The sequence below is a fragment of the Bombus affinis genome, chromosome 15 (genome assembly GCF_024516045.1).
Source record: "Bombus affinis isolate iyBomAffi1 chromosome 15, iyBomAffi1.2, whole genome shotgun sequence".
In the NCBI taxonomy this organism is placed as follows: domain Eukaryota; kingdom Metazoa; phylum Arthropoda; class Insecta; order Hymenoptera; family Apidae; genus Bombus; species Bombus affinis.
In genome coordinates, this window is record NC_066358.1 from 5,772,875 (window position 1) to 5,787,572 (window position 14,698).

General features: G+C 40.3%; 2 protein-coding genes across 8 annotated transcripts in view; both read right to left on the reverse strand.

The window, feature by feature from the left end:
- Positions 1-14,698, reverse strand: part of LOC126925044 (venom dipeptidyl peptidase 4) — a 512,928-nt gene that overhangs the window by 487,131 nt on the left and 11,099 nt on the right. Inside the window, exon 1 of one of the 7 annotated variants that reach the window (XM_050740198.1) lies at positions 3,141-3,333. The exons of the other annotated variants lie outside the window; for them this stretch is intronic. Within the exon in view, the coding sequence (XP_050596155.1) occupies positions 3,141-3,170 (30 nt within the window). The 5' untranslated portion in view covers positions 3,171-3,333. Of the gene's footprint in view, positions 1-3,140; positions 3,334-14,698 lie in introns of those variants that run through there. 7 annotated transcript variants of the gene reach the window in all.
- Positions 1-14,698, reverse strand: part of LOC126925057 (14-3-3 protein epsilon) — a 296,135-nt gene that overhangs the window by 232,479 nt on the left and 48,958 nt on the right. The gene's annotated exons all lie outside the window — the stretch shown is intronic.

Sequence of the window (14,698 nt, forward strand, 5' to 3'; positions counted from 1 at the left end):
ATCGCATTATTCCGTATGATTAGCTGTACAGCTTCTTCGTTCGACTCTAATTTCGGACAATCGGAGCACCGGCGGCAATTTCACGAAAAACCGATATTCCAGCGTTTAGCGAAAGCAACGCAACTCGATATGTAATTGCGTAGATTCGCAAACCAAACCAATTTCAAAACGGGAACGATGCACGAAACGCTGCAACTTTTCATTCGATAAGCTTCGATGTTACATGCAAACGAGACACACGAGGGTTCCGCGATGTTTTCTTTTCTCATAGAATCGGAAAATCGAATTGCGAACAGCGTGAAAACCGTTGCCTATCCGGAGACGCGTATCCCGTGGCGTCATTATCAATTGAGTTTGCAACGCGGTCTCGCAGGAATGCGAATGTTTCACGTAACATGTATTTTCCCCCTCGTTCGCGTTTACGGCTTGTTTCCATGTAATCGTTTTACCGGATTCGGTGTCAAGGGTATGAAAAGCACTGGCTGATCGAGCAATTATTTATTAACCGGACGTGTGCGTACAGTGGCCCACGAAAGCGTTACAACACTTGCCATAGCAAGCTTTTACATATCGAGTGTATGTTATGGTTGATAAAAATTTCAAGTTTCACTGACGATGTTACGAACGAACATGATAAGACGATTACAGAAAAGATTAAGACGGAAACTTCCGGTGTTAATATAATCGGTGATATTTAAATTGCAACTTGCATATAGCGATATATATATATATGGCAAGTAATAAAATATATTATCGATAGGTTTTTTAATTTAGGTTTCTAGCCTCAGGTAGATTGTTGCCAAAAGGGTGATTACTGTTAATCGTAATTACTCTTTCGTCGTTTATTTGTATAGTTTGATGAGATTCACGTATACTGTTACTACAAATCGATCAAATATGAACACGTGTGTATCATTGCAAATAATGTAAAATGTATTTCGAGCGGAATTCTTTCATCCAATTTTCACTTCTGACGTTATTAATGGCAAACATATACGGCTAGCAGATATCGATAGCAACGGTAGTTAACGCGAAACGGTATAATGTAAAGTTTTGAACGTTCAAATACTCGTAGACGGTTCCGTACATTGCTTTATACACGCGTTTACCAGAGTTTCGAGGTTTCTAATTAAAGGAAAGGATCGATCGTTAATCATTAAAGGAATAAACAGTGGACAGATAAGGATCGTGGATATAAAGTTTCGCAGGTATATTAGTCGAAAATGATCCTAACAAGCTAAATGAAATTCCGAATAACGCGGAGAACTTAAGCTGCCGATTATTTCAAAGGATTTTAAATCCTCCGGCGATTTTATCTCTTCGCCCGTTCAACTTTCGAATAACTCGCGCAAATTGGACGAGATTTCACGTGAAATGAAAAATTAAGCTACCTAATTAATCTAAGAGGTTGAAGCCGCTGTTTCACGGAATATACATAGCTCTGTCCTGCGGCTTTTGACGTCACTTGAAGCGCACAGTAGTTAGAGAGTAATTTAAGCTCGTGGTAGCTGTTACAGGATAAAATTACGCGATTCTTACATGGAATAAGGAAATGACAACGGATCGATCCGTGAGATAGCACGTACTGTAGTATTATTAAAAATTGAACAGCTCGTAACGAAAGTAATCCTCGTCCACGTTGATCTTTCTCCGAAAGTAAACAAAATAATACTTTGGTATCGCCAATAATACTCTCGGTACGGATGAAAATAAAGATACTGTAATCAATAACGAGACTAAAAAGGCCACGTTACGAATTTAACTTCTGACTAATGAAATGTATTGTTGTTTACGAGATTGAAAAATTCGGCGAGGTTGCCGATTTATCGTGAGCTTCTCGATTAACGAGGAATTATAAAATATTAATAAGCAGTAACGAGAAACGAAATAGAAAATTGAAAATACCGGATGTTTACGCCGACTGGGAATGAGTAAAGGATTTTAGTACGACGAATCGATACTCAATAACGATCGTCGTTCTAAAAAAAAAAAAAAAAAAGAAAGAAAGAAAGAAAAAAAGGATTGCAAAAGCAATCCGAATCGTTTGGCGAAACGTATTCGTACTCAAACAAAGTTCGAGCAAGATCAAAGTGATTTTTTACTGTTTACAGCTTCGCATCTCACGACTGCCTTCTCAAATGATTCGTCCAATAATTCCTGCAACGCTAGACAACTCTCATCGACATTGCGCGTAACATCGAATTGCTTTTATTCGCGATTCGTCGTCGGTAAACTTAAAAGACAAAAAGAAAAGAGAAAAGGAATTTTCAACACCAACTTCGCACGACGAACTTGCCTGTGTAACTTCGACATTCCTAACGGATTAAAAACCTAACTGAAACCAATAATATTCGACTTACAGAAACGAGCTATATTTATGTGCTTCGAGAAGAAATACGTATATCGTTTACTTGTGATATATCAATATACAATTTCTCCTGTCTCGTTGCTTATGGCTGTCTGATTCATTTGGCGAAAAAAGTAAGCGACCGCGCGTGCGCTACGACGACGCGATACGAAATTCCCTGGCATACGAAAGCAATCGCGAAATTCTCCACGAAATTATAACGCGTGCAACTACCATTCTAATGACGCGATAAAATTCCCAGGAACCTCCCTAGAATTAAACAATCGTCCCGTATTCGCTAATATACACGAGCATCTGGGTGAAAATCGTTTTAAATTACGCTCGCTTAATTAGGCCAGATAGCGGCCCGATGAAAAATGCCTGACTTACGAAATCGTTAACCGATCTATAAGCGAAATGCCTACTTTTCTCTGTAAACGTTTGTAAAAAGTCCGACAAAATCAGACGAACGTGTCTGCGGTTCATCGTACGAGCCGTTCACAGGCTAAGACGCGATACCTTCACTTGTTGAGATTTTTTAAATTTTAACGCCAAAGCACTTTGACGCTTGTCTCGCATAGTGTCATCAATTTTCTCTGCTTTCTGTTTCGTAGAGTTGACCGATTTGCAAATAAGTAGCTCGTACATGCAGAAGAACGCAAATAACCTCGTTCCATTAAGTCGATCGAACAACACGGAACTAGCCTCGTATCGGTAAGAAAAGGTGCATTTGACTGACAGCTAAAGAATAACGCGGCATTTTCGTAGAAAGTAAGAAAAAGTGAACGCTCACGTGTCGGAGGTAACGAACTGGAAACGGCATCTAAGCGGTTCGATGTGTCCCTGGTTTATCCAACTCGATACAGCCCTCTCGTATCACTTAAATAGGATTCACTGAATGGATATCGATGGAGATCGGTTGCTTCGGAAGGAAAAATCTGGCAATCGAACACGCGCGTACGATCGCACGTCCATACGTCGCGCGACTCCTTCCTTCTCAGTCTTTCTCACGCGAGTGCCAGTTCGACAGAGTTCGGCCGTACTCGGTTTTCTTCGCCGCGGCAAATCGTCGCGCTTAGATCCCGTAGAAAGGAGAAGTTTCACCATGTGCAACGAGCAACTGCGCTGGTTTAGTCTCGTCGATTTACTCGCGTGATTTTACTTGCATTTGCAATAATTTTATACGAAATTGCAGCACAGCTCGTAGAACGAAACGTGGCGTGACAGTTTTGGTTGGAAATTTCTGTTTAGAGATACCTAGGGATATTAAAAATTTCAACCCTAAGAATTCATGGTATGAGAACTCAGGTATCTGAGGTTTTGAATATGTTGGAATTTAATATTTGACGATATAGATAGGTAGGTAAGAATAAAATTACACCAAGATTTAGATACCTTCAGGTACAATTAAATACAGGAATTTAGGTATCTAAAGAATTCGAGTCCGACGTTCCAGGTACTCGGTACTTATTTTCTATCCAACTGCATTTTTCTAGTGTTACGATATATTTGAAGAAATGAGCGAAATATCAAAGAGAAATCTAGAAATTCGAGAGTCGCAGTAACGTTGGTAACTCGAATATCTGACGTTCGAGTACCAAAGAACTCAGGTACTTGGTGCTTCGAGTTCTCGCGAACTCAGGTACCCAAAGATTCAAAGGTGTCGAAGAAGAAGATTTCAAGCCACACAGTGCCTTTTACGCACATTTAACTGAACCACATTTAAATGAGGAGAAAAATCTCGATTTCGATTTGACACCAAAATCAAAATTCGCTGGTCACGTTCGCAAACCAATGTCTCGCGTCTTCGCGTTTTCGCGTTTCACAGCGCGGCATTTATTCGGGACATATAATATGCAGTTTTCCTGAAACTCGATATCGCGGGCTCCAACGCGAGTAAAAGTCTGTTTATCAAATCTTTGTTAATATTTTCTCTACTCTCTAGCTCGGTTCAAGTATCTCGAGTGCTTACTGTATTTTCTAGACACATACGGTAATATTCAAGTAAACAACGCTAATGCCGAGGACGATCTTTCCGTCATTTCGTAAGTGACATGCAGAAATCGTTTATTTTCTCTACTGTTTCGCCGGATATGGTGCTGACATTTACTGAAAATGGGGTTTTAACATTTTCTTGGGATAAATGTGATCAGAAATCCATTTTTCAACCAAGTCGCAATTACGAACGGATTTGATTAAAAAAATAAAGAGCATCCAGTGTAGCAGTTTGTAGTAGAAATACATTATACAGCAATGCGATATAATAACTTTCTGACATAGAAGAATTATAATCACAGGTGGGTTTCAACCATATTTTTTAAATTGCTACAGAGAATGTTTGGTCGTGCGGTTTAAATGACGAGATTCTCAGATGCTCCATATTGAAGGAGCAACAAACACTGCTCAACAAGAATCAACGAACAAGAATTTGTAATGGTTGTAACGAACGAGCAAGCTGATGTTGCAAAATACTATTTGCGATTAGATTTTCATGTACTTTCGTTAAACTAAAATCTTGATTTCACTAGAAAATAAAGAGTGTTCAGTGTAGCAGTTTATAGTAGAAATACATTACATAGCAATGCGATATAATAACTTTCTGACATAGAAGAATTATAATCACAGGTGGGTTTCAACCATATTTTTTAAATTGCAGAGACACAACAGAGAATGTTTGGTCGTGCGGTTTAAATGACGAGATTCTCAGATGCTCCATATTTAAGGAGCAACAAACACTGCTCAACAAGAATCGACGAGCAAGAACGTGTAATGGCTGTAACGAACGAGCAAGCTGATTTTGCAAAATACTATTTGTAATTAGATCACGTAGTTAATTACAGGCTCATTATAACATCGAATAATCGTTATTATAATTTTTGTACAACGCACACCACGCTGCGTATCGTTAAATTTCTTGGCGCCAAAATCATCGCGCCTGAATATCCCATATGGAACATGCAACTGCTCTGGTCGAATCTTGTCGATTTCGCCCCATGAATTTAGCACGGCGACCCGAAATCGTAGCAGAGCTGGTAGAATGGACGTTACAGACCAGTTCCGGCCCAACGTTTCACGGATCATTGTTCCATTTTCGCAGCGAGTGCGTTTGCCCATGCGGTTGCCATTGTTGCTACATTTCTGCCGATAGAAGGTCCTGTTTTCACGAGGCATCGGCCACGCACGTGACAATGGTGGCGATGCAAACGCCGGTGAAACGCGCAATTAAAATGTATAATGAAACGTTAAATCGCGCGGAAATTGTAGCTACTCCAAATGAGCTGCGACGCGCACGCGGTAAGTGGAATTTTTATTTCGCGCGTAGATTAAGGAAATGTATGGACCAACGCTGTTAAAAAGTGGAGAAACGTAATAAGTAGCCGCGTTGTAATTTTCTGTTCGAGGAACAACGTTTCCCCAACGGGAATAAAAACAATCTCCAATGAGATATTACGTATATTACGCTGGTGCGCAAGAAACGTTTTTCCCAGTAAAAGTTCAACTGCGCGTAGTTCCTTTGAAACAGCGTGTATTTAGTCCAAGTAACGTGCACATCGTACAATGCACATTCTCAATGATTAACTTGTTTCGTTCGTTGCAGGTTGATATGAATTGTCGCTTGTAGAATTCTTGCAACAGAGTTGTTGTTTAATCTGCATTTTTCAGAGTTTCTGTTAAACTGATTCTAATTAATATGGAATGAAAGCTTGTCCAGGATAGAATGGATATCTCTAAGCTTCCATACACGATACGTTTACGTTTGCAGAAACTTTCGTAACGCTTTTTAAACGGAACAATGAAACTCGTGTAAGATAATAATCATACGAGCATTCTCATTGCCAATGACCGATAACGAGGTTTTCATATTTTTACTATAAATCTTCTTAACACTGAACACGCGTAACGTATAGGAAATTTCTGATAATCGATACAATATCTAATACAAACATTATCGACAAGCTAGAAATACGAATTAACATCGAAACTGATTAAAAACGTACGACACAGAGCGTACGAATATTTTCATCGATCACTCTGTGTATGGCTTCAATTTTATCATTTTTATCGCGTCGCAGCTTGTCTGTTTGAGAGTAAAATGTGCGACGTAATTAATATTCTCGAGCAGTCAAGACACTGCTGTTTACTCTTTCCCGGCAAAGTTCTCCGTTTCGAGAGTATGAATTCAAACACAAGATAACGAAATTACTTTATCGGATGTCCCGCCGGCAAATAGACTTTGCATTGTTTCGCGCTCGGCAAAACTACTCGGCCTGAAAAAACCCGGTTCTCGCGAATCAACACGATTCGCAATTTTTCCTCTCTGTTTGATATGTCGCGCCAGGTTTCAAGCCGATGAGAGCCCAAGTATTCGCGGTGCACGCGCGGTCAAGTATTTTTCGCCAGACGTTTTATCACCGTGGCACCGCTTTTCGTGAAAATTACGAACGCGGGTAACGGCGAACGTAACCAGCAGAAGAAATGGAGAGGAAGAGAGGAGGAAGAAGAAGGCGAAAAGAAAGAGAGAAAAAAAAGAAAAACACATGGAGACCTTTCAGCAACTTACAGAAATATTTCAATAGGGTAAAAAGCTACGTGATTGCCACTTTTCAGCCACGTTTCGCAGGAATGAATGTTTCAAACGAATCTGGCTGCACGATTTCGGCGAACGTTATACACCGAGTATTTGCAACTAAACTGTTACCGCTTGTACCGCTTTTAACAAACGCGTTTAAAAGCTCCTTCAATGACAACAGTTTTACCCACGATAAATCCGACAACTATTAACAACCGCTTGCATATCGTTACACAAGCGCTCTGTACAAACACGTACGCGCGCAGCGTAATACATGTTAATAGCTTGGTACATATTGTTAATGCACTGGTCGCGGACCAACGTTTCACGGTTGAAAAATTTCCTATGCAAGTTGTTAAATATGAATAAGTAATCGCGAAATGCACTTTTTCGCGACATCATCGGCGTTGAAAGGTAACGTGGTGAAGGTAACTGTTTGAAATAACTAGAAACATAGGGGACTCGCGCGCCTGTGTAATAATTATGCGAGAAATTTCGACTTTGCGACTCTGCTATTTTGCCTGCAACGAAGCTGCCGTGAAAGGATGCGCTTTTCAAACTTCTGCTCTGCCCTTTTCACTCTGCCTGGCCATTTCATTTTTCGAAATTCCATTTAGATTATAGAAGATATAAAGGAGGAAAGTGTGTATTAGGTTGTTCGGGGAAATTCATAGCGAAAATTCCACAGGGATTTAACTAGAATCTCTTAATTTCCCGCCTTTTGTTAAATAATTTTTCGTCTCCTTCGGTAACGAGCTCTTTCCGAATAGCTTTCACGAGCTTCCAGAGTATTTCGTTTCTCTTCTACGTACCTTAAACGAGTCTTAGCTTTCAACACAACGAAGAATATTTTCTGATAACTAGCATTCTGATAATAAATTTCTACGATACGTGACAATTCCTATTTCGCGTATCCATGATACATCGATTCAGCATCGTCGCTGAAGAAAATCTCCACGAATTTTGAACGTTTGTTCTTAGATTCCTATAGTGAGCGAAATAATAGCAGTACCGCTCCAACGTTTCGCTATTATGTGCAAATGTATAGTAAAAAAACGGTACGAGCTTTTCGAATATTCCTACACTTGTTAACAGAATCGAATTGAACAGGAAGCTGAAACGACAGAGAAATTATACTTTTCCTTTTTCCTACATTAAAATAACGGGTGTAATCGAGTCGAATGGACGTGAAATGAAGCGAGGTAACAAAGGATCGGACGACACGAGTATTTTGCACAGGCAAAATAGCTTTATGAGGCGATCGTAGGGCCCTGTTTACGCTTAACAAAATCGAATAAATCGAGTCGAAACGGGACCATCCCCGATTTCAAACGTTTCCTCGATCGTTTCATACGCAAACAGAAATTTTTTCCACCCCGTAAAGAGAAGTAACACACAGGGTGTCTGAAATCGTGCAACGATCGACAGCGTGGGCAATTTCACGTGGAAAAATACGTCGAAAATATAAGCGAACATCTTACCGTATGGCGCTTCGTTCTCGAGAGAACAGAGTTCGAGGATTTGTGAAACGTACTCGAATACGTTTAATTTAGTTAATTAAATCTAACGATTTATTTAATCAATCTACGTGGTAAAATCAGTAAAAAGCGTAGAACACAATTTGAAAATTCGTTCAAAATAAATTGGGAAAACTCAATTTCCTTGAAAAATAGGCTTCGAGCGAAAAAAATGTCATTCTACATTTCCTTTTTACTACTTTCGACATTTTGCACCTTTCGCTGGTTGTTTGCTCGCGCCTACTCGACAATTAACCAAATTCGCCTGGACTAAACAATTTTCCAAATTTTATTGTATCCAAAATAACGCACGGTACGGACAAATTTTATTCCCTTTCGCGTAGCGTTCTCTCTTCTGTCGATCGTAACACGATTACAGACGTACACGCGTACCAAGAACGATCTTCAAAGATAGTTGCTATCTTGGATCTACGCTAATTTAATGCAGCATATTTTTCGAACGCGGAAAATTCGTTAATTAACTTTATTATCGTGAATTTATTTCGTCCGCTCTGCCGTCTCTGCTAATTAAAGTGGTTATCGACGTTGAAATTTTCAACGAGGACGCGCAACGTACGCTCGTGGCTATCTTCGAACGTAAAAAAATATTCCAGTAGCTTTTCGTTTGATTTCGTACGATTCGATCCGCGGCAACGTATGACCCGGTCTCCTGCGTTCCGATGAACAGGCTACGACTTCAACATGGTAAAACATGATATTTCTCGCAACCATGAATCTGCCCGCTGTCCATGAAACGTATCTCGCGGATAGTGCGAAATACAAGCGTCGATTAGTTAGAACGAACGAAATATTCGTCCGCCGACGACAGAGAGACGAGGAGAAGAAAAAATGTTATTAAATTTTAACGAACTTGTCGTTTAAATTTCAAATGTGAACTTTTAAATCCGAAGCTTCAAGGTATCCTACCTTCTCGTATTTTTCAAATCTGCATTTTCCGGCTGAAATATATAAATTTACGGATTCGTTGTCGAATTAAAGACATTGGAACGTTGGTTCAGCTTACGAATGTAATTAGAGGCGAGGTAATGGCTGGCTGTTGCGAAGAATTCAAACGGATGGAACAATACGGCATACAGATGGACTTTTATGAAATTCTTTATGCCAAATTTGCTTCTATTCGCGACGGATTATGCTGCTGCTTCAAGTTCGCCGCGCCGTTTCAATTTGATTCGTTTACACGCGAATCGTTCAATCAAAATGTTATCGGCTCGATTCGATCCGATTTAATGCAAACGAGTTTCCGCGCGCCGATCTCGCCAAATTGAACGCGACAGTGCGACCGAAAAAGAAACATCGAAATAGAGATACGCTTGCTGTATGCAAACACGCCGATAAGAGAAGGAAACTTTCTTCTGATCGGATAAAAAATGAGAAAACTTGAGAAATGTTGCAGCAGAGTAGAACCGAAAGAGGATCGACTAATCTCGATAGCAATAGCTTCCTGCTATTTTCATATAATTTTCAACATGACAACTTTCTATAGTAAATATGCAAATATTTTTGCCAGCTACTCTACATAGGTTTGAAAATCAAGTCATGTCGAATTATGCAACCCTGTAGTTATTGGCAAGAACGTTTAATGAGATCAATTTACTTATTCGTCACAGATAAAATACGTTTAATAACGAAAAAATTAAAACACTAAATATAAATTGCTACGTGCGTATCTGATAAATATAATCTCACGAAAATTGACACGAAAACTTGGTGAAGTTTTAACCAATATATTATTTCTCAAATTTTAACGATATCAACTTACGATATATTAATGGGGGGAAAAAAATCCAAAAGATCGTTTCAAATAATTCTAATCCTAAAATGATCCTGGCAACGAGATATTCATACGATATCCGAGATATTTTCAGCAACTATTCCATTTAACGAAAATGATAATCTTTGGCATCGAGGGGCCGTGTACTTCAATTTGGATGGATGAAAAAAGATGTGAAAAATTAACCGAGTGGAAAACACGATCAAAGCGGAGCAATTTGCGCGTTCCATTTCACGTTGAACTTGGGGATTTTTCATGAACAATCGGATCCCACATTTATTGATAATCTGTTCAGAGGCGGTTTCATTGGCCGTTTCGCCTCGAGGGTCGCTAATTACTTACAAGATTAATTCCCCGGCCAGGTCCGTCGCGGATATTATGAGATTAAGTTGCTCTTTTACGTCATGTTACAGGCAAGAAGCCATTTTTCCTCGACGCTGCTTCTCACCGGACGTGAAAGAAAGAAGCAGCAACAAGCTCGCCAGGAATTTATCGTCTTCTAACCTTGCAAACGACAATGCAATTTCGCCAACGTGGCTCAAAGCTAACTCGGCCTCGGCGTGTTTCGCTTCTGTACCATTAATTCCCCATACCGTGCGATTTTCAATGACCAAAAAATAAAGATGAAGCAAAGAGAAACAACGATAAAACTTCAATTTTCTACAGTTTCCAAACTAAAGTGGAATATTTCGACTAAACAGGATAACATAGTTCAGCTAGTGGATATAATTTTATCTATCCCGATCCCATCCTTTCTCTTTCTTTTCTTTCTTTTTCTTTTATCTCTGTACTACCACTGTAGTCATCCACTATCACTTTCAAGCCGAGCCAAAAGTTGTTACGTTCTTTATTAAGTTCGAATTGCTCAGCGGGTCTATGGAAAGTCAAACGAGGGTCTCCAGAGTGAAGTGGGCCCGAGTTTTATGATACGGCGAGTGCCACCGCGAAAGATGCCGAGTCTGAATCTTTGAAAGCATATCGCGAGCTTTTAGCCCGACTACGGTTATTTTTGCCACGACTCGAAAGAAAAAAAGAAAGACCGATATCATCGAACGATCGAATAATCTCTTTTATTCGTACAACAATCGTTTTCACGGCTGATGATTAATCCGGCGTTTAGCAATTGGCCAAAGAGAAGCGAATTAATTTAAAAATACCAATCGTAGGTGGAAACGAATGGCTGATAAACTCGATAGAAATCGAAGAGGAGAGCCGATCGCATAAAGGATACGAAGAATAATATCAGTTGATTAGTCGGCGCGTCCGATAAGCTTTGAAAAGGGACAAAGATTGCCGTCAAAGGATTTTATTTTCGAAAAGGAAAAATAATTCATAGTCGGAACACATGCAGCGAAGAGTGAACAAATAACCAAGTATCGGTGACCTGCGATGCAACTCTGTTCCATCGTCTCCTCCCTCTTCTTCTCGTATCGCGGATTGGACGTAGAATTAGGTCGGCCGTACAAAGAAACGTGCAAATAAATTTTTTCCCATCGGTTTCCAATATCGTACGAATCAACTTAACGCTATGACAACCGCCTTTTCAGTATTCGCGTGATCATAGCGAGCCTCCTCTATGAATACATTTTCCCTTTGTGCTTGGTCTTTGGATCGTAGAATCAGGTTGCGAGACTTGGTACACCAAAGAACATGATGCTCCGTAAGCCTAAGCCTAAGCTTAGGTATTTCACGGCGGATGCATCAAGTCGCAGGTTAATTGGGAGAGGAAGATTGTAGATGTGTTTTAAGTACACGACGTAATTTAATAATAGACGTACCACGATTGTTATATACCTTGGTATATATTTATTTATCCTCTTGGTATATATTTACAAGGTGGTGTATAATATATGTTCGATATTATATGCCTTGTAAATACGCATAGACAAGTATGGAAGTTATATCAACGAATGGAAGCTAAACTTTCATTCGGGTATTTTATAAAAAACCATTCGAACCCAGGGAAGTACGAGAAAAGGTTTTGTGAAAATCTGTCAAGACACAGATCGAACCAAGTGAAAGTGCAACTTCGATATGCTGTTACGTTTAACGCTAACTCGTTCTATTGTATTATCCGACTAATCAATTTCTCAATTTTTGTTGATAGAAAAATTTACACAAAGTTAGACGGACAACGAATGTACAACTTTAAATTAAGCTTCGAAACCGGTCGTTTGACCGGACCTGCTAAGGATACTGTTAAGAAAAACACCATAGACGATTCCTCTAACTCGATAAACCTCGTCCTGGAACAAACCGAACCAAATAGTGGCGCAATTTAAAAATATATATTATATTCGAATAATAAACGCGGTTGTGCTCGGAGCGACCGATAAACTCGGCAAACAGGTTGAAAAAGAAATTCTACAAACTCAATTCTGGAACAGATGGATCCACGGAAACATAATCATTTGCACCGTTGAATGGTATTCGCGATAACAGCCTCTCCATCCCGTAGACCTTCGTCAACGTCGCCCGCCCATCCCTTTTTCTTGCCGCCCCGTTCCTTCGGAAATTACTTGGCTGACGTTCCAGCAACAAAAGCGATTCGACCGGATTATTACAAGAAAGTGTGGCGAAGGCGTAATTCGATGGAATACACCGAATAACTCGGAATTACTTTGTGGCTGGGCAGAGATCACCAGCGGAAAAGATGGTCGGTCGAAAGCACTCGGCTGGGTGCCTCGAAGGAAGAAAAAGGAGAAGAAGAAGGAGGCGACGCTGGCAAGAAGAAAACACCAGCATCGCCATTCGTTTTCGCGGTTATTGTAGCCCCATTCTAGATGTACGTACAGCCGTTATCTGCGTGTAGGTGCACGCCGTGTACCTACGAATTCCTTCCGGAACCATGGTCGTTCCACTAAATACGCGAGATCCAATTTGGACGAACACCAAAATTCGAAGAAATATACTGGGCCGCGTACATGCGCGCATATATGGATATATAGGGTGAGTCGTGAGAAACAGCACAGTTAAATATCCAGCTTCGCTTGGTGTTGCGTAGAAAAATTTCTCGGTGGGAAAAAAGTTACGCTGTTTCAAGCAGCGTGTACGTAATGGCGAGAAGAATTTTTCTCGCGCTCGTTTTCCTTACGAGATTTTAACATATATTTTTTAAGCGATACCCCGTGGTGTTTCGTACGCCAATTCAGCGGTTCTTAATCTGCGGTCTGCGAACCTGGGGATACCACAAATCCTCGAGACAAAGTTATCATTGTATCGTTCGAAGAAGAAATATTTGGCATGATTATTTGCTTGTTCATAACGAACCTCTCCTGCCCAAAAAGGTTGTCGACGAGCTATCGATCAGTGTTTCAATTATTTGGCACATCGGAGACATAGATCTCCTGCTAAGCCTTGGCCATCCGCCACAACGGAAAATTATTTAGCGGAGCTGCTTGGTAAGCAAATGGTTAGAGGAGGCTGCACAGATCAGTTCGTAGTTGAGAAAAAATTTCGAAATTTCACTAACGAAAGGTACCCTGAAATTTTTGAAGGAGAGCGTAGTTGCAATCGTAGGTTTGTGTTATCAAATCGTAATTCATTCGGATCTGTTCGTACGCGATATTAAAACCCAAGGTCGCGAAGAATTTCCTGTTTCTATTAACGACAATACTGAAACCAGACGAAACATTAAAAGCAAATAGATCACCCAGTAGAAGTAGGTGCATGCACGGGTGCACACCGCACACGTATACACATGGCCCTTTATGTAAGACACATTCGGCAGCGAGACGTTCAATTTCAACCAGAGACTCCCTGCAAGCGTTATTGGTACTGCTGACTTCGTCCCCTGTGAACTTCCATCCATCGGCGTTCTTCCAGTTTCCTCCTTTCCGCTTCCGTCACCTTCTAATTGTCCTTGACGAGATTTCGTTTCCGTGAAACTCGTTTTCCGAAACGAGGCTCCTCCTTTCTTCCCTTTGAATCTATTAGATTTTGCACCCAACGTGGAAACAGTTGTAGGCAACGAGCAGCAATATTTCTAAATTTCTTCCAATACTTCTGCAAGAAGATTCGAAGTCGGATATCTGCGGCACGAAACTCTTCCTTTCTCTCTTTGAATCTTTCACATTATATTACATTGCGTTGCGTCTGTTATATTATTATACATGACTATGGCAAATAAAGCAGTTTCTTAATTTCTGTGAATCGTTCTCCGAGAAAATTCAACGATCGGAGCCGAATATTTCCCGGGGAAAAACTCCTCTCTGCGTTCTGTCTTTCAAACAGTTGCATTTTACATACAACGAGGAGACTATTGCAAGTAACAAACGATAGCGTTTCTTAGAGTCGTTGTGCAAGAAAATTCAACGATCGGAGCGGAATATTTTCCGGCGCAAAACTGCTGTCGTTCTCTCTTTGAGACTGTTGCATTTTACACACAACGCGGACACTGTCGCAAGTAACAAGCGATAACGTTTCTTAGTTTCTTGCAATCGTTGTGCAAGAAAATCCAACAATCGCAACCG